General features: G+C 44.2%; 1 protein-coding gene and 1 pseudogene across 1 annotated transcript in view; one reads left to right on the top strand and one right to left on the bottom strand.

Annotated features, from left to right (window-relative positions):
* LOC139240463 (putative nuclease HARBI1 pseudogene) overlaps positions 1-26694 on the bottom strand; it is a 397365-nt pseudogene that overhangs the window by 68419 nt on the left and 302252 nt on the right.
* Positions 1-26694, top strand: part of ankrd55 (ankyrin repeat domain 55) — a 156917-nt gene that overhangs the window by 25263 nt on the left and 104960 nt on the right. The window contains exons 2-4 of the mRNA XM_070868992.1: positions 888-1010; positions 7637-7767; positions 13082-13191. Coding sequence (XP_070725093.1) covers positions 888-1010; positions 7637-7767; positions 13082-13191 — 364 coding nt within the window. The remainder of the gene's footprint in view (positions 1-887; positions 1011-7636; positions 7768-13081; positions 13192-26694) is intronic.

Here is a 26694-nt window from a genome sequence, read left to right as displayed (position 1 = left end):
GCAGACGTTTGCACAGCCTGGAAAAGCTGTCGGTGCATCGGCGATCCCGGGGCGGTATTGTCAAGAGATCAAGGTAAGTTGTTAACTTTAATTTTTCAGCATATATGTATTAATGGCACTAGTGGGGAAGTATGGGTGTAGATCAGAGACATTTTCGGAACATTTTCCCCTAGTTTTTTCAACTCGCATGCCAGCAGCCTACCGTCAGGAAATTCAGTAGGCCTCCTGAGCATGCGAGTTGAAAAAAGGATGAATGTGCAACACCACTTGTGGCGCTGCTCTCTCATCTTTGGGCAGTAAAATTGAATTTAGCAGTTTGAGGCAGTAAAATCACCATTCAGGCGGTGTCACCGCCTCCAAAACGGCGGTACCGAATTTTGACCTCCTAGTCTTTTGAAGCAGAAAATTCTAGATTTCTACTACGCTTTGTGTAATGTTATATTACAGCCTTACACTCTTAGTGTATTCGTGATATTGAATGATCATAAACTTAAAATTTGGCCATTCTGATGTTAAAACAGGTAGAATTTGATCCCACTCTGGTGTTAACCAAATAAGGAAGGGAAGTGATTTTATATGTGGAAATATTTTAATTCTAAGTGGTGTGCACTTAGAATTTATCAGAGTTAACTTAAATGGGAACTGTATATTGAAATATGTGATAATGGTTAGACACTCAATTCACGAGGAAATATGCTAGCAACTTTAGGGTGCGATGTAATACAATGGTAAACTGCAAATATTGTAGATCTCAAGGTAAGGACAGAAGGACGGTGCAAAAATACAATATAAATTTATCATGAATGTGTAAAAAATGGTATTTCTGTAAAACTTACAATAAATGTGTTGCTTTACTGACTGCTCTTAATTTGTGATCCTTTTACAAGGTGACTCTGCAGAAGAAATCGACCTCACTGTGGTTTATCAGGCAGCATCCAATGGAGATGTCAACACCCTGACTGCGGTGATTCGTGAGGATCCTTCCATATTAGAATGTTGTGATAGTGAGGGTAAATGTGTTATCAATACTCCATCAATTTTAAAATTAGACCAGATTATATAATCATGCAAAATATAAATGCTACAAAAATGACATTTAAAGCTCTCCCACTGGTTTATTGGGTAAAAAGACCTGCTGGTGTGATGTGGAGCAACTCAGGGGTGTAGGTCCCTGGTTTGGTTCCTGGTGTGAATGGAATAAGCTGATGTCACCCAGAGCAACAATTGGGGTGCCATAATTGCCCTCAGTAATCATGGGCTAGGGCAGACAAATATCAGCATAGGTGCCTGTTCCAGAATGCTATTCAGTGAGGTTAGGATCAGGCTCGGATGCAATGTTCACTACTGTTGAATAGCGTGCCAACACTCATTGCCTAGGCACACATAAAGAGTGGGTGTTTTGATGAGGTGCTGGAAGACTTACTGGAATCTGTAGAATTGTAGCCCAGTAAAATTCAGCACCTCTAGAAAGAAAATTATGGGGAGGGGCGGGGGGAGGATGGGGGAAATTTTTAAATTATCACTTTAAGCTTTAGTGTTTATTAAAAATAAAGTCCATGTTGTGCCCATAAAGTTTATTTATGTTCTACCTCGTATACTACTACTTTGCACACCCGCATCCATAGATTAGTTGCGATGAAACAGTGTGGGTAATTGGATAACTAAAGAACAATCTAAATATTTATTAAAGGGTTGGTCTTCCTAATATTTTCATTCTGTTCTCATTGTTAGGATTTTAAATAGATAGTAATTCCAGTAGTTCAGTATCTGCATTTAAATAGAACATATGCAAAACACTGAAATAAAAGTTCAATTTAAAATAAAATAAATAAAACCAATTACATAGATATGAAGGGCGAGTTGGCTAAGGTAGATTGGAAAAATAGGTTAAAAGGTATGGCAATAGATAAGCAGTGGTTAGCATTTCATAATTCTCAACAAAAATACATTCCATTGAGAAACAAAAACCCCACAGGAAAAGTGATCCATCCGTGGCTAACTAAAGAAGTTAAGGATACCATTAGATTGAATGCAGAAGCTTATAATGTTGCGAAGATTAGTAGTAAGCCTGAAGATTGGGAGAGTTTCAGAAACCAGCAAAGGGTGACCAAAAAATTGATAAAAAGGGAAAAAATAGACTATGAGAGAAAACTAGCAAGAAATATAAAAACACACTGTAAGAGCTTCTACTAGTATGTAAAAAGAAAGAGAACAGCAAAGTAAACATTGGTCCCTTAGAGACTGAGGCAGGAGAAATTATTATGGGATATAAGGAAATGGCAGAAATGTTAAACAAATAACGCAAAAAGCATACCTAAAATGGTGGGGAACCAAGGGTCTAATGAGATTGAAAAACTTAATGTAATTAATATGCCAAGAAAAAGTATTAGAGAAACCAATGGGACTAAACGCCGACAAATCCCTTGGACCTGACGGCCTACATCCTAGGGTGCTAAAAGAGGTGGCTGCAGAGATAGTGGATACATTGGTTTTGATCTTTCAAAATTCCCTAGATTCTAGAACGGTCCCAGCGGATTGGAAGGTAGCAAATGTAACACCGCTATTCAAGAAAGGAGGGAGAGAGAAAACAGAGAACTACAGGCCAGTTAGCCTGACATCAGACATCAGGAAAATGCTGGAATCCATTGTTAAGGAAGTGGTATCGGGGCACTTAGATAATCATAACAGGCAGAGTCAACATGGTTTTATGAAAGGGAAATCGTGTTTGGCAAATTTATTAGAGCTTTTTGAGGATGTAACTTGCAGAGTAGATAAAGAGGAACCAGTGGATATAGTATATTTGGATTTCAAAAAGGCATTCGATAAGGTGCCACATAAAAGGTCAATACACAAGATAAAGGCACATGGGATTGGAGGTAATGTATTAGCATGGATAGCGGATTGGTTAACGGACAGAAAACAGAGAGTATGGATAAAAGGGTCTTTTTCAGGTTGGCAGGCTATAACTAGTGGGGTGCCGCAAGGATCAGTGCTGGGGCCTCAGCTACTTACAATCTATATTAATGACCTAGATGAAGGGACCGAGTGTAATGTATTCAAGTTTGCTGACAATACAAAGCTAGGTGGGACAGTAATCTGTGAGGAGAACACAAAAAAGGGATGAGGTCCTACGAAACGAATTTAAGGAGCTCGAAGCTAAATTAAAAAGTAGGACCTCAAAAGTAGTAATCTCGGGATTGCTACCAGTGCCACGTGATAGTCAGAGTAGGAATCGCAGGATAGCGCAGATGAATACGTGGCTTGAGCAGTGGTGCAGCAGGGAGGGATTCAAATTCCTGGGGCATTGGAACCGGTTCTGGGGAAGATGGGACCAGTACAAACCGGACGGTCTGCACCTGGGCAGGACCGGAACCAATGTCCTAGGGGGAGTGTTTGCTAGTGCTGTTGGGGAGGATTTAAACTAATATGGCAGGGGGATGGGAACCAATGCAGGGAGACAGAGGGAAACAAAAAGGAGGATAAAGCAAAAGACAGAAAGGAGATGAGGAAAAGTGGAGGGCGGAGAAACCCAAGGCAAAGAACAAAAAGGGCCACTGTACAGCAAAATTCTAAAAGGACAAAGGGTGTTAAAAAAACAAGCCTGAAGGCTTTGTGTCTTAATGCAAGGAGTATCCGCAATAAGGTGGATGAATTAACTGTGCAAATAGATGTTAACAAATATGATGTGATTGGGATTACGGAGACGTGGCTCCAGGATGATCAGGGCTGGGAACTCAACATCCAGGGGTATTCAACATTCAGGAAAGATAGAATAAAAGGAAAAGGAGGTGGGGTAGCATTGCTGGTTAAGGAGCAAATTAAGGCAATAGTTCGGAAGGACATTAGCTTGGATGATGTGGAATCTATATGGGTAGAGCTGCAGAATACCAAAGGGCAAAAAACGTTAGTGGGAGTTGTGTACAGACCTCCAAACAGTAGTAGTGATGTTGGGGAGGGCATCAAACAGGAAATTAGGGGTGCATGCAATAAAGGTGCGGCAGTTATAATGGGTGACTTTAATATGCACATAGATTGGGTTCACCAAACTGGAAGCAATACGGTGGAGGAGGATTTCCTGGAGTGCATAAGGGATGGTTTTTTAGACCAATATGTTGAGGAACCAACTAGGGGGGAAGCCATCTTAGACTGGGTGTTGTGTAATGAGAGAGGATTAATTAGCAATCTCGTTGTGCGAGGCCCCTTGGGGAAGAGTGACCATAATATGGTGGAATTCTGCATTAGGATGGAGAATGAAACAGTTAATTCAGAGACCATGGTCCAGAACTTAAAGAAGGGTAACTTTGAAGGTATGAGGCATGAATTGGCTAGGATAGATTGGCGAATGATACTGAAGGGGTTGACTGTGGATGGGCAATGGCAGACATTTAGAGACCGCATGGATGAACTACAACAATTGTACATTCCTGTCTGGCGTAAAAATAAAAAAGGGAAGGTGGCTCAACCGTGGCTATCAAGGGAAATCAAGGATAGCATTAAAGCCAAGGAAGTGGCATACAAATTGGCCAGAAATAGCAGCGAACCCGGGGACTGGGAGAAATTTAGAACCAAGCAGAGGAGGACAAAGGGTTTGATTAGGGCAGGGAAAATGGAGTACGAGAAGAAGCTTGCAGGGAACATTAAGACGGATTGCAAAAGTTTCTATAGATATGTAAAGAGAAAAAGGTTAGTAAAGGTAAACGTAGGTCCCCTGCAGTCAGAATCAGGGGAAGTCATAACGGGGAACAAAGAAATGGCGGACCAATTGAACAAGTACTTTGGTTCGGTATTCACTGAGGAGGACACAAACAACCTTCCGGATATAAAAGGGGTCGGAGGGTCTAGTAAGGAGGAGGAACTGAGAGAAATCCTTATTAGTCGGGAAATTGTGTTGGGGAAATTGATGGGATTGAAGACCGATAAACCCCCAGGGCCTGATGGACTGCATCCCAGAGTACTTAAGGAGGTGGCCTTGGAAATAGTGGATGCATTGACAGTCATTTTCCAACATTCCATTGACTCTGGATCAGTTCCTATGGAGTGGAGGGTAGCCAATGTAACCCCACTTTTTAAAAAAGGAGGGAGAGAGAAAACAGGGAATTATAGACCGGTCAGCCTGACATCGGTAGTGGGTAAAATGATGGAATCAATTATTAAGGATGTCATAGCAGTGCATTTGGAAAGAGGTAATATGATAGGTCCAAGTCAGCATGGATTTGTGAAAGGGAAATCATGCTTGACAAATCTTCTGGAATTTTTTGAGGATGTTTCCAGCAGAGTGGACAAGGGAGAACCAGTTGATGTGGTATATTTGGACTTTCAGAAGGCTTTCGACAAGATCCCACACAAGAGATTAATGTGCAAAGTTAAAGCACATGGGATTGGGGGTAGTGTGCTGACATGGATTGAGAACTGGTTGTCAGACAGGAAGCAAAGAGTAGGAGTAAATAGGGACTTTTCAGAATGGCAGGCAGTGACTAGTGGGGTACCGCAAGGTTCTGTGCTGGGGCCCCAGCTGTTTACACTGTACATTAATGATTTAGACGAGGGGATTAAATGTAGTATTTCCAAATTTGCGGATGACACTAAGTTGGGTGGCAGTGTGAGCTGCGAGGAGGATGCTATGAGGCTGCAGAGCGACTTGGATAGGTTAGGTGAGTGGGCAAATGCATGGCAGATGAAGTATAATGTGGATAAATGTGAGGTTATCCACTTTGGTGGTAAAAACAGAGAGACAGACTATTATCTGAATGGTGACAGATTAGGAAAAGGGGAGGTGCAAAGAGACCTGGGTGTCATGGTACATCAGTCATTGAAGGTTGGCATGCAGGTACAGCAGGTGGTGAAGAAGGCAAATGGCATGTTGGCCTTCATAGCGAGGGGATTTGAGTACAGGGGCAGGGAGGTGTTGCTACAATTGTACAGGGCCTTGGTGAGGCCACACCTGGAGTATTGTGTACAGTTTTGGTCTCCTAACCTGAGGAAGGACATTCTTGCTATTGAGGGAGTGCAGCGAAGGTTCACCAGACTGATTCCCGGGATGGCGGGACTGACCTATCAAGAAAGACTGGATCAACTGGGCTTGTATTCACTGGAGTTCAGAAGAATGAGAGGGGACCTCATAGAAATGTTTAAAATTCTGACGGGGTTAGACAGGTTAGATGCAGGAAGAATGTTCCCAATGTTGGGGAAGTCCAGAACCAGGGGACACAGTCTAAGGATAAGGGGGAAGCCATTTAGGACCGAGATGAGGAGGAATTTCTTCACCCAGAGAGTGGTGAACCTGTGGAATTCTCTACCACAGAAAGTTGTTGAGGCCAATTCACTAAATATATTCAAAAAGGAGTTAGATGAAGTCCTTACTACTAGGGGAATCAAGGGGTATGGTGAGAATGCAGGAATGGGGTACTGAAGTTGCATGTTCAGTCATGAACTCATTGAATGGCGGTGCAGGCTAGAAGGGCCGAATGGCCTACTCCTGCACCTATTTTCTATGTTTCTATGTTTCTATGTCTGCAAAGGGATATAAATAGACAAAGTGAGTGGGCAGTAAGATGGCAGATGGAGTATAATGTAGGGAAATGTGAGGTTATTCATTTTGGTAGAAAGAATAGAAAAACAGAATTTTTTTAAAAGGTGAGAAACTTTATTGCAAGGGGGTTGGATTATAAGAGTAAGAAAGTCTTGCTACAATTGTACAGGGCCTTGGTGAGACCACACCTGGAGTACTGTGCACAGTTTTGGTCTCCTTATCTAAGGTAGGATATACTTGCCTTGGAGGCAGTACAACGGAGGTTCACTAGATTGATTCTTGGGATGATTCCTGGGATGAGAGGGTTGTCTTATGATGAGAGATTGTGTAGAATGGGCCTATATTCTCTGGAGTTTAGAAGAATGAGAGGTGATCTCATTGAAACATACTAGATTCTGAAAGGGATTGACTGCGTAGATGCTAAGAGGTTGTTTCCCCTGGCTGAAGTGTTTAGAACTAGGGGTCATAGTCTTAGAATAAGGGGAAGTCCATTTAAGACAGAGATGAGGAGGAATTTCTTCACTCAGAGGATTGTGAATCTTTGGAATTCCCTGCCCCAGAGGGCTGTGGATGCTGAGTCTCCGAATATATTCAAGGCTGATCGGGGAATCAAGGGACATGGAGATCGGGCGGGAAAATGGAGTTGAGGTCGATGATCAGCCATGATCTTATTGAATGGCGGAGCAGACTCGATGGGCTGTATGGCCTACTCCTGTTCCTAGTTCTTATGTTCTTATAAACAGAACAATCTAATTATAGAAAATATGGATTTATGAACAGAAGTGTCAAGACCAAGCAATTATTAAAATAGATGTTACTGATATAATTTACTGTTATACTCTATTGTGCACCGCCCAGAAAAGTACTCCCTGTTGTGTCAACGTGACACTATAGTCATTGTAATAGTGGTGATAGGAATGCATTTTGAAACAGCACTCTTAATACACATCTGAAGCAACGGCAGTAAAATTAAATTCTCAGTCGCTAACTGGTTTGCAATACAATTGGAGGTAACACTGTATTAGTTTATAGATAATGGAATTTTGAGACAAAGTTAAAAATTGCAGATGAAAGAAAATAGAAAGATAACTGTTTAAAAAATTTCAGGATCAACTCCACTGATGCATGCAATATCTGGCCGCCAGCTCGATACAGTGAAGCTGCTGCTCAAGATGGGGGCTTCCATCAATACTGAAGATGCCTGTGGAAGAACTGCACTATCTTTAGCTACCTACTTGGTACAGATTTCCTGTCATTTTATTCATCTTAACCCCAGTTTGCAATGAGCATTTATATTACAGATTCTTACATATTGAGTAAGAATATTAAGCATTTCAAACTTTGTCATTTATATCTGTGTGTGTGTGTGTGTGTGTGTGTGTTTATGTAAATTAAAAATATTGTGCCAGATTTTGCTGGAGTGGGCATTTCGTGGTGTGCCCCATTAGTTATACTTGTTCATGTACTTTTCGGTTTAAAAAAAATTGCCCATAAAATTACTGGAAGTGCAAGCTGTTAATGGTGCAGTGAGGGCATCTGGGACCTTGGTGAACAACGGGACAAACTGTGTATCTTCTTAACCAATGAGATTAAAGGATTGAAAAATAAACAGACTAAAAAGTAGAGTGAATTAGAGTGGGTGAATTCAATCATAAAACAGATACAGAAAGAGGAATAAAGAAAGGGAAAGAAAGATTAGATGAAAAGAGAGAGAAAATAGACAGAAAGGTAAAGAAAAAAAATAAAATTAAAATTTGACATTTTTAAAATCTCCTAAAACATTTCACAACCTGTAGGAATGAGACTCCACACATAATTGTTTACTCTCTCGGCAAGAGAGGTTGTTTGGTAGTCATTAACAATTATCACATTGTGAAAAGGATATTATGCTAGTAATTACTGGACTTACTTTTCTGTGGCGAGTTTAATGAACAATTACTGTGGAAATGCAGCAACTTCATGGAAATCACAAGGAGGTTGAGCGCGAGATGCTGGGCTGAATTTTGCAGGGGGGTCAGCAGGTGTAATCGGTGGTGGGTCGGGTAGGAAAGTGATTTTTTTCCCCAGCGGGTTGGCACCCCGCTGTCAACCTGCAGCCACGTGTCTTTACCAAATGTCGGGTCTGTGAGCGGTGGAGGACCTAATTAAAATCAGTAATGGCTTATTTGCAGCCACTTAACAATAGTTTTTTCCCAGCTTTTTGAATGTGACAGGTCGCCCACTCGTTTCTCGCTGTGCCTAGACCTCATCTGTGAAGCTGAGGTGGAAGGTCAGTGGCCATTGAATCAGCTGATGAGTTGGCAGCTTCAAATATCAAGTCAAGGCTCCCAGCTGATTGAGAAATGTTCCCTTAACCACTAGCTTCTCTAAACTGCATTTCCACTACAGATACAGAATGCTGCAAGTCTTTATACAAATTTCCATCCAGTCTGACCTCATTACCTCCCCCACCATTGACAGATCGCTTCTGTCATCTCTACTTCACCTGCCATCTATTACATCAGCATGGGTGCCTTTGAAACTTTCTCACCCTGGTCCTCAGAATCCCAGCACAATCGGCCTCAACACCAGCATCACCAAGCACAACAGCAGCACCAACAACAACCTTCTCCGCAATCAACTGATGCTGTACAGGACACAGGGCATCTGTACCTGACCACAATGCTGTCCAGGAGGCCAGGGATGGCATCACTACACCAAATTTACCTCACAATGCTGTACACCCTGGCTGCCACATGATGCACCAGATTGGCAACACCATAAACCATCCCTACATTGCCCAAGCCATTCCTTTCACTCTCATCATTCTGGGAGGTACCATTATGTCTAACCAATCACTGGAACTCGCTAAGCCACTTCCAAAGGTGCGCACAAATCTGTCCAAGAACGCAGTGTTGAAAATAAAGGTTTCAATTTTTGACAGCAGATTATCAGAAACTTTACATGAACATTAGCTAAAACATCCAAGTGCCTACCCTTATGTGTTGTTAGTTGGTATGATTGCACTAGGATAAGGGTGAGTGTGAGGGGTGGCTAGTGAGATGGGGATGTGATAATGTAGATAGCGAGGGATGGGTGGAGATGCAAGGTAAGTTAATGTGAGTAAGGATGTGCAGGAGTAGGGTAGGGAAGGCAGAGTGATGGGGATGTGATGTGAGACACAGCAGGATGAGGTTGAATGTGGCTTTGTACTAACGTTTTGGAATCTACTGAGATAATTGAAAGGTTTGTGGCACTGCAGCCAGGTCCTCATGACCACATCCCTGCTTCTACCCTCCTCTACAATGTGCAATCAGGCTGTGTTGATCTCCTCAGGAGGTCTCTTCTGCCCAAGGGAAGGGAAGAGAACCTCAATGTGTGCTGTGACTCCCTCTATAGGTCATGGGTGAAGCTGGATGCACCTCTGTGCAGTGCTTGTCAGTGTTTGCAGCATCTCAATACTGTAGAACACTGACAGCACAAATGTCAAAATGTTGGCCATGGTTCCTTTAAGGAAATCAGTTGATTACACGTCATCAAATGACATCACCAGACCTGCTTCCTCTAATTGGTCGGGAAATGCGCTGGGCAGGCTTAACAAGCCCAATCTCAGGAAATTCATTTCAGAGACCGGGTTGGAGCCAGCAGCAGGGTAGGGACCCGCCACCGACGTCGTCCACTACGGATCCGCCGAGGTTTGTAAAATCCCGCCCGCTGTTTACGTGAGGATAACAGCAGAGGGGCGCAAATCATCTAGCAACTTGTGGCAATTTGCAATTGACAGGGTATCTCTTCCTCGCCTCAAGTTGCTGGCCGATTTGTTCATTCATAATGACATTCAAATGCCTTTATTTTTTCAGCAAAATCTGGCCCAATATGTTTGGTGTATTTCCTGTCCACAAAACCTGTTATCATGCTTGTATGACACTCTTGTGTCGATATTTTCAATTATGAATTCCTATGTCCATGTTTATAATGGAAGTAGCGATGTAACCTTGTCACACTTGTCAACTTTGCATCTCCTATGTCCTCAGCTTGCAATACAGAGAAACTCCTTTGCTCAAACCAATTCTACATCTCTGCTTCCCAAATTGCAGTATGTTTTGCTGCTTAATTATAAATCATAATATAAAATAAAAATATCATGAAAAAATATGGACAAAATGTATGACTTTAAAATAGGAACTGAATTATGTCTGCCTATCATCATAAGCAGTCCCTCGGAATCGAGGAAGACTTGCTTCCACTCTTAAAAATGAGTCCTTAGGTGGCTGAACAGTCCAATACGAGAACCACAGTCCCTGTCACAGGTGGGACAGATAGTCGTTGAGGGAAAGGATGGGTGGGACAGGTTTGCCGCATGCTCTTTCCGCTGCCTGCACTTGATTTCTGCGTGCTCTCGGCGATGAGACTCGAGGTGCTCGGCGCCCTCCTGGATGCACTTCCTCCACTTAGGGCGGTCTTTGGCCAGGGACTCCCAGGTGTCAGTGGGGATGTTGCACTTTTTCAGGGAGGCTTTCAGGGTCTGCATATGCAGGTACAATAATTCCCAATCCTCTAATTCAGCTTCACTGACTCCCTGTGTGCAACACTACAAGAGATTGGTTAGCCATAAAAATACACTATCTGAATAGTATCTAGTGAATTTTATATTTCAACCCAATTACAGAATCTGTATCAAATAACTTAAAATATAATATTTCAATTTTCTAATTGATCAGGATTGGGCTGAATACCCACAAACCCGCTCCGCCACTGTGACTCTGGCGGAACAGAATTTGCAGCTCGTTGGTGTGCTAGAAGTCTGAACCACCACAGATTCTGTGATCAGGCCATTGGCATGGCACCAGTGAGCTGCATGTTGGGCACCCACTGGGGAGACAACAAAATGCAGCATCTGAAAGCAGCACGTGAGTAAGGCCGGCCGGAATAAAACTGAAGATACATTTTAAATTGGCTCCCTTTATACTAGTGCTAATTTCAAGTGGCAGCCTTTTATCATAACCCTGGCCTGGAATAGCATTTGGGCCTCATTTACACTGCTCCAGTGATTTGGATACTGGTATCTTGCCAGTGTCCAGTCTGTTCAGGGCTTGGGAGGTGGGAGCAGTGGGAACTCCAGTGGATGACGATTATTTCACTGGTCCTATTTCTGGGCACACCTAACTTTCGCCTGCCCTTGCCCCTGTAAGAAACTTCCACCACCCTGCACCTCAGGCAGAGAACTGCCATTAGCAGGACCAAAGGAAGGAGATACTTGTTTTAGAGGGGGTGCAAAGAAGGTTCACTAGATTGATTTCTGGAATGAGAGGGCTGTCCTTTAAGGAGGGTCTGAGTAGAATGGGTCTGTATTCTCTGAAGTTTAGAAGAATGAGAGGTGATCTCATTGAAACATATAAAATTCTTACAGGGCTTGACAGGGTAGATGCTGAGAAGCTGTTTCCTCTAATTGGAGAGTCTAGAACTAAGGTTAATGGGTCATAGTCTCAGGATAAAGGGTCGGCCATTTAGGACTGAGATGAAGAGAAATTTCCACATTCAGAGGATTGTGAATATTTGGAATTCTCTACCCCAGAGGGCTGAGGATGCTCAGTTGATGAGTATATTCAGGAGTGAGATCGATATATTTTTGGGCACTAAGGAAATCAAGGGATATGGCAATAGGGTGGGAAAGTAAAGTTGAGTTTGAAGATCAGCCATGACCTTATTGAATGGCGAAGCAGGCTCAAGGGACCATATGGCCTCTCTTCTGCTTCTATTTCTTATGTCCTGACTTATTTTTGGCTCCGGCCAGTAATGGCCCACGAGAATTCTTAATCAGCTACAATCCTCGCCCCAAGAAAATTCAGCAAAGTTTAATTTCTATCATCATAGGCAGTCGCTCAAAATCGAGAAAGACTTGCTTCCACTCTAAAAGTGAGTTCTTAGATGATTGAACAGTCCAATACGGGAATTACAGTCTCTGTCATAGGTGGGACAGGCAGTCGTTGGAGGAAAGGGTGGGTGGGGAGTCTGGTTTGCCGCATGCTCCTTCCGCTGCCTGTGCTTGGTTTCTGCATGCTCTCAGTGACGGGACTTGAGGTGCTCAGCATCCTCCCGGATGCTCTTCCTCCATTAGGGCGGTCTTTGGCCAGGGACTCCCAGGTGTCGGTGGGGATGTTGCATTTTATCAAGGAGGCCTTGAGTGTGTCCTTGAAACGTTTCCTCTGCCCATTTTGGGCTTGCTTTCCTTGTAGGAGTTCTGAGTAGAGCACTTGCTTTGGAAGTCTTGTGTCAGGCATGCAAACAATGTGGCCCACCCAACAGAGCTGGTCAAGTATGTTCTCCTGCTTCTATTTCTTATGTCCTGACTTATTTTTGGCTCCGCCCAGTCATGGCCCACGAGAATCCTTCATCAGCTACAATCCTCGCCCCAAGAAAATTCAGCAAAGGTTAGTTTATATATAGCATTATTGAAAGGCAGGCAATACTCTATTTTTTAAACATTCACTAGTTCTCAAAGATTGAAAAGTAAAAGCGTACAAGATGAATATTAATAGGGGAAAACAAACTGACAAATATTTTCATTTTCAGGGCTGGCTAGATGGATGTGTAACACTGCTGCGAAATGGTGCCAAGCAAAATATCCCAGATAAAAATGGAAGACTACCCCTTCATGCAGCTACAGCTGAAAACAATGTCAGGTAAAGATATTCTTTTGTATTTAAAAATTGAAACAAGAGATAGATACATCATATGACAGTCCTTTATTATTTTAACAGAATCCATCTAAGGAAGGGGAAAAATGAAAGGGCAAACTTATTTTGGTTATAAGTTAAATTAATGTTTGTTTTAATATCAATGTGCAAGGTAGGTCTACGACAACCGATGGAAACTGGAATTTCACATAACTGGCAGTTTAATGGTTAATATTTGAAATGGAATTGGTATACAATATCAATTTATCAGAAACACTCGAAATATTTTGTTTTCAGAATAATAATGGCCCTGAAACTCCAGCCTCGCCCGTTCCGTACGGCATACGGACCTGGCGGGGCCTCACAAAAGCTGGTTTTTGGCGCGCAATGCGCATGTGCCGAAAACCAGCTTTTCCGATCTATCAAGATATCTCTTGACAGATCCTCTGCATCCCCAGGAGAAGGACATCCACGCAGGAGAGATTGGGCTATTTGCCCATCTCTTGCCCAGCGGATGTCCTTCAAACTCTTACACCAGGGATATAACCACCAGCTCAAGATTAGGAGGAAGAGGAGGATGAGGAAGGAGGAGGAAAGAGATGAAAGAGGAAACGGAAGGAAGGAGGCAACCCAGACAGCCTCTTTCTGCCCAGGATATCTGGGATCGAATCACCCGCCTGCGGTATGAATGGACACAACCCCTTTCCCCATTCAACAATAGTGCCAAACATTACCTTCCCTCTGTTACTGACCATCAAAGCATCCTCTTGGCCACAATGCTGAAATAAAAGCCACCACAAAGCAAACTTTCCAATCCAACTTTATTCATATATGCATCCAATATTACATCAAAAAATTAACTAATCACCCTTGTGCATTTCCATAGTGACTGTCTTGCATGTGCTTTTGCCTATAGTGCTCCTACGTTCCTAGTGCTTTCCCAGTGGGCTGCAACATGGCTGGTGGAATCTGCTGACTTTCAGTGGGGGAGACTGCAGATGGCCTTGCAGGATGACCTCGAGGAGCTCTGGGCCTAGAAGACCTGGCTGTAGACTGCACCACCTCGGCATGGGCTGGCTAGCTGACAGCAATAGCAAGGGCACTGGTGGAGTGGCAGTGTTGGGTGGGAGTGTTGAGAGAGGGGAGCATTGTAGTCATCCACAAATCCATTGCTACTCCCCCAGGACAATGCCTCAGTAATCTTATTAATTTGCTGCTGAACTGCTGTGACACCCTGCAAGTCCCTTTCAACATTGGTAAACCCAGCCATAATGGCAGCAGTCTGTGATTACATGACTTCAGTCTTGCAGCATTCAGACATTGGGTGGCTTCAGTTTGTGCTGCAATGGAAGCTGAGACTTCCGCCATCAAACCCGGCATGATGGTTGCATCCATAATCGCATTAATGGATCTGCTCAGCCCTTCCATTCTGGAAAGGATAGGTTCCAAGCTCTGCCCAAAGCTCAGGGCAAAGCTGGACTCCTCCATGCTACTTGACAATTGCATTCATGCTTTCTGGCAGGCCTGCTTATGCTCCAAGCATTTTTGTGTCCTGTGCAGCAGAACTCGTGTGCGACCTCGTCCTCTGGGGAGCTGGCACCTGAGCTACCCTTTCCTCCTGCTCTGGCTGCAGGCCACTTGTTTCACCATGTACAGATCACATGTCTAACCTATCCTCTAAAATATGTGGAGTATCAGTCTCTGAGCTGGTTGCTAGGAGTATGAAATCGAGTGATGGTGTTTCTTCATCTTCGTCTTTACTCTCCTCTCCCTCTTCTTGTTCAACTACTGCCTGGATTTATTTGGTGTCTGAAATAAGAAAGGCACAAGGGTCGGGTTGTGGTGAGGGGATGGGGAGAAGCAGCAGCTGCATTCTTACACCATGTGCAAATTGTAAATCAGAAGAGATTGTGGGATGAGGGGGAAGTGAGATGTGAGAGGGGGGATAACTTATGAGGGTACCGACATCTTCGAATCTTTCAGCCCCACCGCTGGCCAAGGGCTTAGCCATGACCCTGCCAAGAACGGCCAGCACTATCTTCTCCAAGGGGGTGAGGTGATGCAGGCGAGCTTGTCCCCCGCCAGTTAAGCTCTGCTGCCTGCAGTTATGTGTCACTTTTTCCTGCAAGAGAAAGGGAAGTGTGTCAGTGAGTCTGGTGTAAAGTGTTTGGGTGATGTGCCTGTCATGGTTGAATAGCTGGCAATATGTTCAAGCTGTGAGATGTGGGTGCGAGGCTTGTAGCAGTGGCAAGTGTGTGCGAGTGAGGTGAAGCTATGAATGTGAGATGTGAGTTATGTTTGGTAGAGATTGTTGATAGGTCAGTGATGGGGTGTGGTGCATTGAGCAGTGTGTGAGGCTGGTGGTGTAGATGGTGGGATATGGCATTTGAAGATTAATTCACTGACCATGACCACTCGTGTGAGGTTATTAAACTTCTTCCTGCACTGAGACCAGGTCTTCGCGGCTATACTGCTGGCATTGGCCACATTGGCTATCTGCTCCCATTGCAGTCTTGTCTGTTGCCTAGAGGGCCTCCTGCCCCTCTGTGGAAAGAGGACATCTCTCCTGGAGTTGAACTCCTGGACTAAGGCCTTCACTGATGCATCCGAGAACCTTGGAGCCCTTTCTCTGGCCTGTTGAGCCATTATTCAGTTGTCTTGTTTTTTTTCAAAAATATACTTTATTCGTATAAAATGTTCACAATACATTGGAAAATAGTTCAGTACCTTGCGGTCAGCAATTCCATACAATTCATTTGGATGCTGACAGCAGTTCCATACAATACACTTCCGTACATTTCATTTCAAGGTACAGTTTAGTACAATCCGCAAATCACGTTACATGTAGTACTGTGCAAATAAGGGTGTTACATGGAGCAGATAAGAACAGGTTTACATTACATTCCAGAGTATATTTCAATACCGATCACGAATCATGTTACATGTAGCACTATGCAGATGAAAGCAGTACACGGAACGGATGGGAATAGATTTACATTTCTTTACAAGTTACTAAACAGTGCAGAAATTTCATTATACATGGCACAACACAGGTGTTTTTCAGTACATGGTGCTCTATGTATACAAACAGATTAATGAGTACAGCCCGAGGGGGGTCTGATTCCATCCTCTGGGTTTACCGTGGCAGAAGGGCCTGAAACTGTGGCTCTTCCCATCGTGCCTTTGCGGCGACTGCACCAATCTTTAGTGCGTCCCTCAGCACGTACTCCTGGACCTTGGATTGCGCCAGTTTGCAACACTCGGCCGTGGACATCTCCTTGCTCTGGAAGACCAGCAAGTTTCGGGAAGACCAAAGTGCGTCTTTCACCGAGTTGATGGCTCTCCAACAGCAGATGATGTCTGTCTCGGTGTGCGTCCCTGGGAACAGTCCGCAGAGCACAGAGTCCTGTGTTACAGAGCTGCTTGGGATGAACCTCGACAGCAACCACTGCATCTCCTTCCAGACCTGCCTTGCAAAGGGGAAATCCCGAAGGAGATGGATGACAGTCTCGTCCGCACCACAGCCGACTCGGGGGCACAGTGCCATAGTGGTGAAACCCTGGCTGGCTGTGCATGAAGGATCTGATGGGTAGGGTCCTTCTTACCGCCAACCAAGCTACGTTTTGGTGCTTGTGTGAAAGCTCTGGCGATGAGACATCCTGCCAAATGAGTTCGACAGTCTGTTTGGGGAACAGCCCGACAGGATCCATCATCTCCTTCTTCCGTAGGGCGTTCAGAATCTTGCATGCCGACCACTGCTTTATGGCCTTGTGGTCAAAGGGGTTTTTCTTGAAAAACTTTTCCATGAAGGACAGGTGGTCAGGCATGGTCCAACTAGTTGGAGCGTTCCGCGGCAGCCTGGTCAGACCCATTCTTCGCAACATCGGGGGCAGATAGAATCTCAGCACGTAGTGACACTTGGTGTTTGCGTACCAAGGGTCTAATCACAGCTTGATGCAGCCGCACATAAAAATGGCCATCAGGATGAGGGCCACATTCGGAACGTCCTTTCCTCCCTTATTCAGAGATTTGTACATCGTGTCTCTGTGGACACGGTCCATTTTGAATCTCCAGACGAAAAGGAAGACGGCTCGGGGACTGCCACGGCACAGGAGCAGAGTATGGGCCAGACCTGCGCCACGTACAATAACACCGAGAGCACCTCACTCCTGATGACCAGGTTCTTGTTTATAACACTTGCCTCCACAAGCAGTTCAATCACCTGTTGCAGGTAGAAGGCATCTCCCCTTTAAAAGGTGCAAGCTGCCTTTAAGTAGTGCAGGCTAGCTTTAATTGGAGCTAGCCTCGCACGAATTTCGGCCCCCTGCTGAGTTTTCAGCCACTCAGCAGCACTTTCAGTGCTCAGCTGAACACTACAATTATGTAAAGTAGCAGCCAGCATGAATTTTACGTGCTGCCTGCAGTCCTCTGAATAGGCATGAGTTGCTATTGCATTGCGATCCCTGTGCCTGTTTTAGAGGGATACTGAATTTCTAGGCCATCGAGTCCCCACTCCTGGCTCCATACACTCCTATGTCACTGGTCTTGTTTGATGCAGGCGAAGGCTCTTCCCCTTACAAGGCCCCATGGAATTCCCAATGTAAAGCTGGGACCTGGTACATCCAGGTCCTGTCCCAATTTCCAGCTCTTTTGGGTCGCTCCAGCTGGAGTTACAATAAGCGGCGGAAGGGTTGCAGATGTTTTACACTGCTATAAAAGTAACAATCTCAACATATATGTTGGTGGTTTCCACAGCCTCTTGCTGCAGCAGTGCCACCTCATTTGCATTGTCAATGTTATTTCTGGAGGCTCCGCAATGCAGATGCAACATAAGTAGCCTTCAAAGTACACTGCTGAAGATTTGTTTTGGATTTTACAAAATGGGTGTTGTAATCTTTTTTCCACTGAAAGGGCAAAATTAAATATTTACCATGTATCTGTATCAACTAATAACACACAGGAGCAGATGGATCCTGCTCGTAGCCTCACCTTCTGACGCAAATGGTCACAATTGAGCAAATCAATCAACTGTCTTTAATAATAATTTGCTGTTGCTTAATTTTTTCTGCTGGAAGAAATCACCTGATTAATTATTTGTTTTAATTAAGTGGATTTTGAAGTGGTTGCTTTTATATTGACATTTTGTGGCAGGATTTCTGCATGAATACTGTGTTCAGCGAACATTCAACTCAAAATGAATTAAAATGTTCCTGCTTTGGCTACCGGGCCATCAATGAGCATGTTCCATTCATAATAGAATTTTAATGGAAATGGAAGGACATCCAGTGACAGTTCTATGAACTTGTATTGATCTTTGCATCAATGTATTATACAAATAAAATCTCCCTAAACAACAACTACTTGCATTTATAAAGGGGGCAATTTTTGAGTGACTGATTCTATCAGGCAAAGGTGGGCAGTGTAACCCCACTACCTACCCGATGGCATCGGCCTGAGACCTGGCCAATTTTTGTGCTTGGGCATCATTTCCATATTGTTGGTCAGCTGCCTGCTGATTGGAGAAAGACATAAAATCTGGCGGCTCCAGCACGAAGTCCCAGTAGGTAGGTTAAAGTGTGGGGGGAGTCGATCGTTAAGAGGTTGGGCATCATGGAGGTCAATTTCTGAGGGGGAAGGAGAAGTGATCATCCAACTCATTCACAGGAAATCCTGCACATCAGCTCCTCGGAGATTCCTGAAAGCTGGTAAGGAAGTACTGTGCTAGGAAACTTTGTTGACTTAGAAACCTCCCAAAGGCATTCAAGAACTGTGATATTAATTTATCACATTATCCATGGAGCTGCTCACTGATGGTCCTGTAGCCGAAGGAGACACAAAATGACAGGTTCCATCAGGAGGAAAAGTGACAATGAAATGGAGACTATTACATAAGATAGAAGATTTTTGGACAATTTTTACATATTTCCTAGTTGAGGTACTATTTTTCGACCCAATCTTCCCTTAACCATCTTACTTTCTTTCTCAAAGGAACATATAAAAACTGGATGGAGATGGGAAAATACATTTTACTTCCCTGAAAGAACCCTGAGCTTGACCCAAAATAAAATTGTATAAGTTGTTAGTTCGATTAATAAAATTCAAAATAACAGTAAGAGCAAAACACACGTGCACAGACAATTTTTGGCATGTTGCCAAAATATAAAACACAGTAAGTACTTCAATGTATATTTTTGTTTATTGAACATTTGTTTTGTTATTGTGGAATATTACCATTTTAAAGGTCAAGTTTTAACTTTGTAGGTGATAGTTTAGTTTAAATAAGGTCTACATAGAATTACAGCAGCCGGGATTTTGCTCACCTCAGCGGGTCCGGGGCGGGCGATGTGGGGGTGGGTCATGGCCCCCCTGCTAGGTCCATCCCGCTGCCTAAAATGAATTTACGTTGATGGGGCTTGTTAATCCCACCCAGCGTGTATCCCGGGCCAATTAGAGGAAGGTGACTCGTCATCAGCTGGTTTCCTTAAAGGGAGCATGGCCACCTTGTGCTATCAGTGTTCTACAGCATTGAAGTGCTGCAAACACCTCCCTTCTCCTCACTTCCCATAGGCGGAAGAGACCTCCATAGCCTGACTGCACATTGCAGAGGAGGTCACAAGCAGGGATGTCATCAGGAGGATGCAGTGGCACAAACGTTTCAATGATCTCATTACAGCACGAAACATTAGTACAAAGCCACACTACCTTCATCCTCCTGTGCCTCTCATCACATCCCCATCATTCTGCCTTCCCTATCCTACTCCTGCACATCCTTATTCACACCAACTTACCTGACACCTCCACCCATCCCTCTCAATCTACATTCATCATTATAGGCAGTCCCTCGGAATCGAGAAAGACTTGCTTCCACACTAAAAATGATTCCTTAGGTGGCTGAACAGTCTAATACGAGAACCACAGTCCCTGTCACAGGTGAGACAGATAGTCCTTGAGGGAAGGGGTGGGTGGGACTGGTTTGCCGCATGCTCTTTCTGCTGCCTGCGCTTGATTTCTGCACACTCTCGGCGATGAGACTCGAGGTGCTCAGCACCCTCCCGGATGCATTTCCTCCACTTAGGGCGGTCTTTGGTCAGGGACTCACAGGTGTCGGTGGGGATGTTGCACTTTATCAGGGAGGCTTTGAGGGTGTCCTTGTAACGTTTCCTCTGCCCACCTTTGGCTCGCTTGCCATGAAGGAGTTCCGATTAGAGCGCTTGCTTTGGGTGCCTCGTGTCTGGCATGCGAATAATGTGGCCTGCCCAGCGGAGTTGATCGTGTGGTCAGTGCTTCAATGCTGGGGATGTCGGCCTAGTCGAGGACACTAACGTGGGTGCATCTGTCCTCCCAGGGGATTTGTAGGATCTTGCGGAGACATTGTTGGTGGTATTTCTCCAGCGGTTTGAGGTGTTTACTGTATATGGTCCATGTCTCTGAGCCATACAGGAGGGCGGGTATTACTACAGCCCTGTAGACCATGAGCTTGGTGGTGGATTTTAGAGCCTGATCTTCAAACTCTGGCACACTGGAGGTGGTGTTGAATCTCGTCGTCAATGTCTGCTCCTGCTGATAAGAGGCATGGGCCTTACGCTAAACATCGTTAGACAAAGGTCCTCCACCAGCCTGTCCTTGCCGCACAGCACTCCCCCCCCCCCCCGGTCATCAAGATCCACGGCGCGACCGCAGACAATGTGAACCATTTCCCATACCTCGGGAGCCTCTTATCAACAAGAACAGACATTGATGACTGAAGCATTCTATCAATGATGAGCAAATTCTTTCAATGAGGTGAGAGTGGATGGAGAATGGAAAATGGAAAGCCTGCAGAATCTATGCTGGAAATGGACTGAGAAACAGCTTGTGACTGAGGAAAGTGATGATCTGTCAGGTTGTAGTTTTTATTGTATATTTGATGCTATCACGTAATCAGATGGAGCAATGGCCACTGAACACACGCTTCCGGTTGACAGACGTGTTCCCCGAACAGTGTGGTTCCCGTGGCCATGAAGTTAAAGTTAAAAAGTAAGTTCGGATCTGTTACGTACATTATAATGGGTATAATTAGGTCGCCCCCCCCCCGTTGCCTGTCGGGTCTGTCAGCGCTGAGCAAAAAAGAACACTTTCCCACCCGACCCACCACCAATCCCGGACACTGACAATTTTGGCCATCAAATTTACAGCATAGTTTGTGGGTTTTTATACTCCATACGAGCCTCCACCCACTTAATAACCACCATTGACCACTGCAACCAACTACTCCACTTATTCCTCTATTCCATTCTCCCTCATGTAAGCATCAAGCCTACCATTAAATGCATTAATGCTATCTGCTTCAATCACTCCATGTGGCAGTGAGTTCCACATTCTCACCACCCACTTGTAAAGAAATTCCTCCTAAATTATTTATTAGATCCGTTAGCGGCTATCTTATATTTATGCCCTCTTGCTCAGGACCCAACCACGACTGGAAACAGTTACTCCACATCCACCCTATCGAATCCCTTAATAATTTTGAAGGCTTCATTCAAGTCTCCTCTTTCCGTATAGTTGCATCCTCTCAATTCTGCTAACACCCTTGTAAATCTTTTCTCTACTATCTCCAGTGCTTCAATATCCTTTTTGTAATATGGAGACCGGAACTGGACACAGTACTCTGAGTGTGGTCAAACCAATGTTCTATGTAAATTTAACATTACCTTCCTGTTTTTGTATTTTGTTCCTCTAGAAAGGATCCCAGTAATTTGCTTGCACTCTTTCTGGCCTTATCAATCTGTGTTGCTATTTTCAACGTTTCATATATTTGTATTTCCAGATCTCCCTGCTCCTCTACCCCATAAGAATATAAGAACATAAGAAATAGTAGGCCATTTGGCCCTTCGAGCCTACTCCGTCATTCAATAAGATCATGGATGATCTGATCCTGGCCTCAACTCCCTGCCCGCACCCCATAACCCTTGACTCTCTTATCATTCAAAAATCTGTCTATCTCTAACTTAAATATATTCAAAGACCCAGCCTCCACAGCTCTCTGGGGTAGAGAATTCCAAAGATTCACGATCCTCTGAGAGAAGAAATTCCTCTTCATTTCTGTTTTAAATGGGCGACCCTTTATTTTGAAACTATGCCCCTTAATTCTAGATTCGCCCATGAGGGGAAACATCCTCTCTGAAATATCCTGTCAAGCCCCCTCAGAATCTTCTATGTTTCAAGATCCCCTCTCATTCTTCTAAACTCCAATGAGTATAGGCCCAACCAGCTCTACCTTTCTTCATATGACAACCTCTTCATCTCAGGAATCAACCCTTTGAACCTTCTCTGAACTGCCTCCAATGCAAGTATATCCTTCCTTAAATAAGGAGACCAAAACTGTACCCAGTCCTCCAGATGTGGTCTTAACAACGCCCTGTACAGTTGTAGCAGGGCATCCCTACTTTTATACTCCATCTCCCTTGCAATAAAGGCCAACATTCCATTTGCCTTCCTAATTACTTGCTGTACCTGCATGCTAACTTTTTATGTTTCATGTACAAGGACCCCAGATTCCTCTTTACAGCAGCATTTTGTAATCATTCCCGATTTAAATAATAATTTGCTTTTTTATTTTTCCTACCAAAGTGGATAACCTCACATTTTCCCACATTATAGTCCATCTGCCAAATTTTTGCCTACTCACTGAGCCTATCTATATCCCTTTATAGATTCTTTGCATCCTCCTCCTAACTTGCTTTCCCACCTATTTTTGTACCATCAGCAAATTTGGTTAAGTTACGCTCGGTCCCTTCATCCAAGTCATTAATATAAATTGTAAATAGTTCAGGCCCCAGCACTGATCCCTGTGGCACCCCACTAGTTACAGTTTGCCAACATGAAAATGACCCATTTATCCCGACTCTCTGTTTTCTGTTAGTTAGCCAATCCTCTAGCCATGCTAATATATTACCCCGTGAGATCTTATCTTGTGCAGTAACATAGAAACATAGAAAATAGGTGCAGGAGTAGGCCATTTGGTCCTTCGAGCCTGCACCACCATTCAATAAGATCATGGCTGAACATTCCCTCAGTATCCCTTTCCTGCTTTCTCTCCATTCCCCTTGATCCCTTAGCCATAAGGGCCATATCTAACTCCCTCTTGAAGATACCTAATGAACTGGCATCAACAACTCTCTGTGGCAGGGAATTCCATAGGTTAACAACTCTCTGAGTGAAGAGGTTTCTCCTCAACTCAGTCCTAAATGGCCTACCCCTTATCCTAAGACTATGTCCCCTGGTTCTGGACTTCTCCAACATCGGAAACATTCTTCCCGCATCTAACCTGTCCAGTCCCGTCAGAATCTTATATGTTTCTATGAGATCCCCTCTCATCCTTCTAAACTCCAGTGAATAAAGGCCCAGTTGATCCAGTCTCTCCTCATATGACAGTCCAGCCATCCCTAGAATCAGCCTGGTGAAGTTTCGCTGCACTCGCTCAATAGCAAGAACGTCCTTCCTCAGATTAGGAGACCAAAACTGAACACAATATTCCAGGTGAGGCCTCACCAAGGCCCTGTACAACTGCAGTAAGACCTCCCTGCTCATATACTCAAATTCCCGAGCTATGAAGGCCAATATAACATTTGCCTTCTTTACCGCCTGTTGTACCTGCATGCCCACTTTCAGTGACTGATGAACCATGACACTCAGGTCTCGTTGCACCTCCCCTTTTCCTAATCTGCCGCCATTCAGATAATATTCTGCCTTTGCGTTTTTGCCCCCAAAATGGATAACCTCACATTTATCCACATTATACTGCATCTGCCATGTATTTGCCCATTCACCTAACCTGTCCAAGTCACCCTGCAGCCTCTCAGCGTCCTCCTCACAGCTCACACCGCCACCCAGTTTAGTGCCATCCGCAAATTTGGAGATATTACACTAAATTCCTTCATGTAAATCATTGATGTATATTGTAAAGAGCTGGGGTTCCAGCACTGAGCCCTGCGGCACTCCACTAGTCACTGCCTGCCATTCTGAAAAGGACCCGTTTATCCCGACTCTCTGCTTCCTGTCTGCCAACCAGTTCTCTATCCACGTCAGTACATTACCCCCAATACCATGCGCTTTGATTTTGCACACTAATCTCTTGTGCGGGACCTTGTCAAAAGCCTTTTGAAAGTCCAAATATACCACATCCACTCGTTCTCTCTTGTCCACTCTACTAGTTACATCCTCAAAAAATTCCAGAAGATTCGTCAAGCATGATTTCCCTTTCATAAATCCATGCTGACTTGGTCCGATCCTGTCACTGCTTTCCAAATGCGCTGCTTAATGATTAATTTCAACATTTTCCCCACTACTGATGTCAGGCTAACCGGTATATAATTACCCGTTTTCTTTCTCCCTCCTTTTTTAAAAAGTGGCATTACATTAGCTACCCTCCAGTCCATAGGGACTGATCCAGATTCGATAGACTGTTGGAAAATGATCACCAATGCATCCACTATTTCTAGGGCCACTTCCTTAAGTACTCTGGGATGCAGACTATCAGGCCCCGGGGATTTATCGGCCTTCAATCCCATCAATTTCCCTAACACAATTTTCCGCCTAATAAGGATATCCTTCAGTTCCTCCTTCTCACTAGAGCCACTGTCACCTAGTACATTCAGAAGATTATTTGTGTCTTCCTTCGTGAAGACAGAACTGAAGTATTGATTCAATTGGCCTGCCATTTCTTTATAAATTCACCTGAATCCGACTGCAAGGGACCTACGTTTGTCTTCACTAATCTTTTTCTCTTCACATATTTATAGAAGCTTTTTCAGTCAGTTTTTATGTTCCCTGCAAGCTTCCTCTCGTACTCTATTTTCCCCCTCTTAATTAAACCCTTAGTCCTTCTCTGTTGAATTCTAAATTTTTCACAGTCCTCAGGTTTGTTGCTTTTTCTAGCCAATTTATATGGCTAGAAAAATTCCTTGGCTTTAACACTATCCTTAATTTCCCTTGTTAGCCACGGCTGAGCCACCTTCCCCGTTTTATTTTTACTCCAGACAGGGATGTACAATTGCTGAGGTTCATCCATGTGATCTTGAAATGTTTGCCATTGCCTATCCACCGTCAACCCTTTAAGTATCTTTTGCCAGTCTATTCTAGCCAATTCACGCCTCATACCGTCGAAGTTACCTTTCCTTAAGTTCAGGACCCTAGTCTCTGAATTAACTGTGTCACTCTCCATCTTAATAAATAATTCTCCCATATTATGGTCACTCTTCCCCAAGGGGTCTCGCACAATAAGATTGCTAATTAGTCCCTTCTCATTACACATCACCCAGTCTAGGATGGCCTGCTCTCTAGTTGGTTCCTCGACATATTGGTCGAGAAAACCATCCCTAATACACTCCAGGAAATCCTCTTCCACCGCATTGCTACCAGTTTGGTTTGCCCAATCAATACGTAGATTAAAGTCGCCCATGATAACTGCTGTACCTTTATTGCACACATCCCTTATTTCTTGTTTGATGCTGTCCCCAACCTCACTACGACTGTTTGGTGGTCTGTACACAACTCCCACTTGCGTTTTCTGCCCTTTGGAATTCCGCAGCTCTACCCATACAGATTCCACATCATCCAGGCTAATGTCCTCCTTACTATTGCATTAATTTCCTCTTTAACCAGCAACGCTACCCCGCCTCCTTTTCCTCTCTGCCTATCCTTCCACAATGTTGAATACCCCTGGATGTTGAGTTCCCAGCCTTGGTCACCCTGAAGCCATGTCTCCGTGATGCCAATTACATCATATCCGTTAACTGCTGTCTGCGCAGCTAATTCGTTCACCTTATTCTGAATACTCCTCGCATTGAGGCACAGAGCCTTCAGGCTTGTCTTTTTAACACACTTTCCCCTTTAGAATTTTGCTGTAATGTGGCCCTTTTTGTTTTTTGCCTTGGGTTTCTCTGCGCTCCACTTTTACTATTCTCCTTTCTATCTTTTGCTTCTGCCTCCATTTTATTTCCCTCTGTCTCCCTGCATAGGTTCCCATCCTCCTGCCATGTTAGTTTAACTCCTCCCCAACAGCACTAGCAAACACTCCCCCTAGGACATTGGTTCCGGTCCTGCCTAGGTGCAGACCGTCTGGTTTGTACTGGTTCCAGCTCCCCAAGAACCTGTTCCAGTGTCCCAGGAATTTGAATGTGGTGAGGCTGTCTGCCTGTTTGAGATCCTGGTCTTCAAACACCCTTTTCTTCAGGCAGCCGAAGGCAGCACTAGCATACTGAAGGTGGTGTTGGACTTTGTCATCAATGTCTGTCCTTGCTGATCTTAGGCTCCTAAGGTATGGGAAGTGGTCCACACTGTCCAAGATCTCGTCATGAATCTTGCTAATCGAGGAGCAGTACTGTGTGGCGGGGGCAGGCTGGTCGAGAACCTTTGTTTTACTGATGTTTAATGTAAGGCCCAGACTCTCATACGCTTCAGTGAAGGTGTCAAGGATGGTTTGGAGTTCGGAGTCCGAGTGTGCACAAACACAAGCACATCTGCATAATG

Source organism: Pristiophorus japonicus, chromosome 2, assembly GCF_044704955.1.
Source record: "Pristiophorus japonicus isolate sPriJap1 chromosome 2, sPriJap1.hap1, whole genome shotgun sequence".
NCBI lineage: Eukaryota > Metazoa > Chordata > Chondrichthyes > Pristiophoridae > Pristiophorus > Pristiophorus japonicus.
This window is presented reverse-complemented; position numbering and strand designations above follow the sequence as displayed.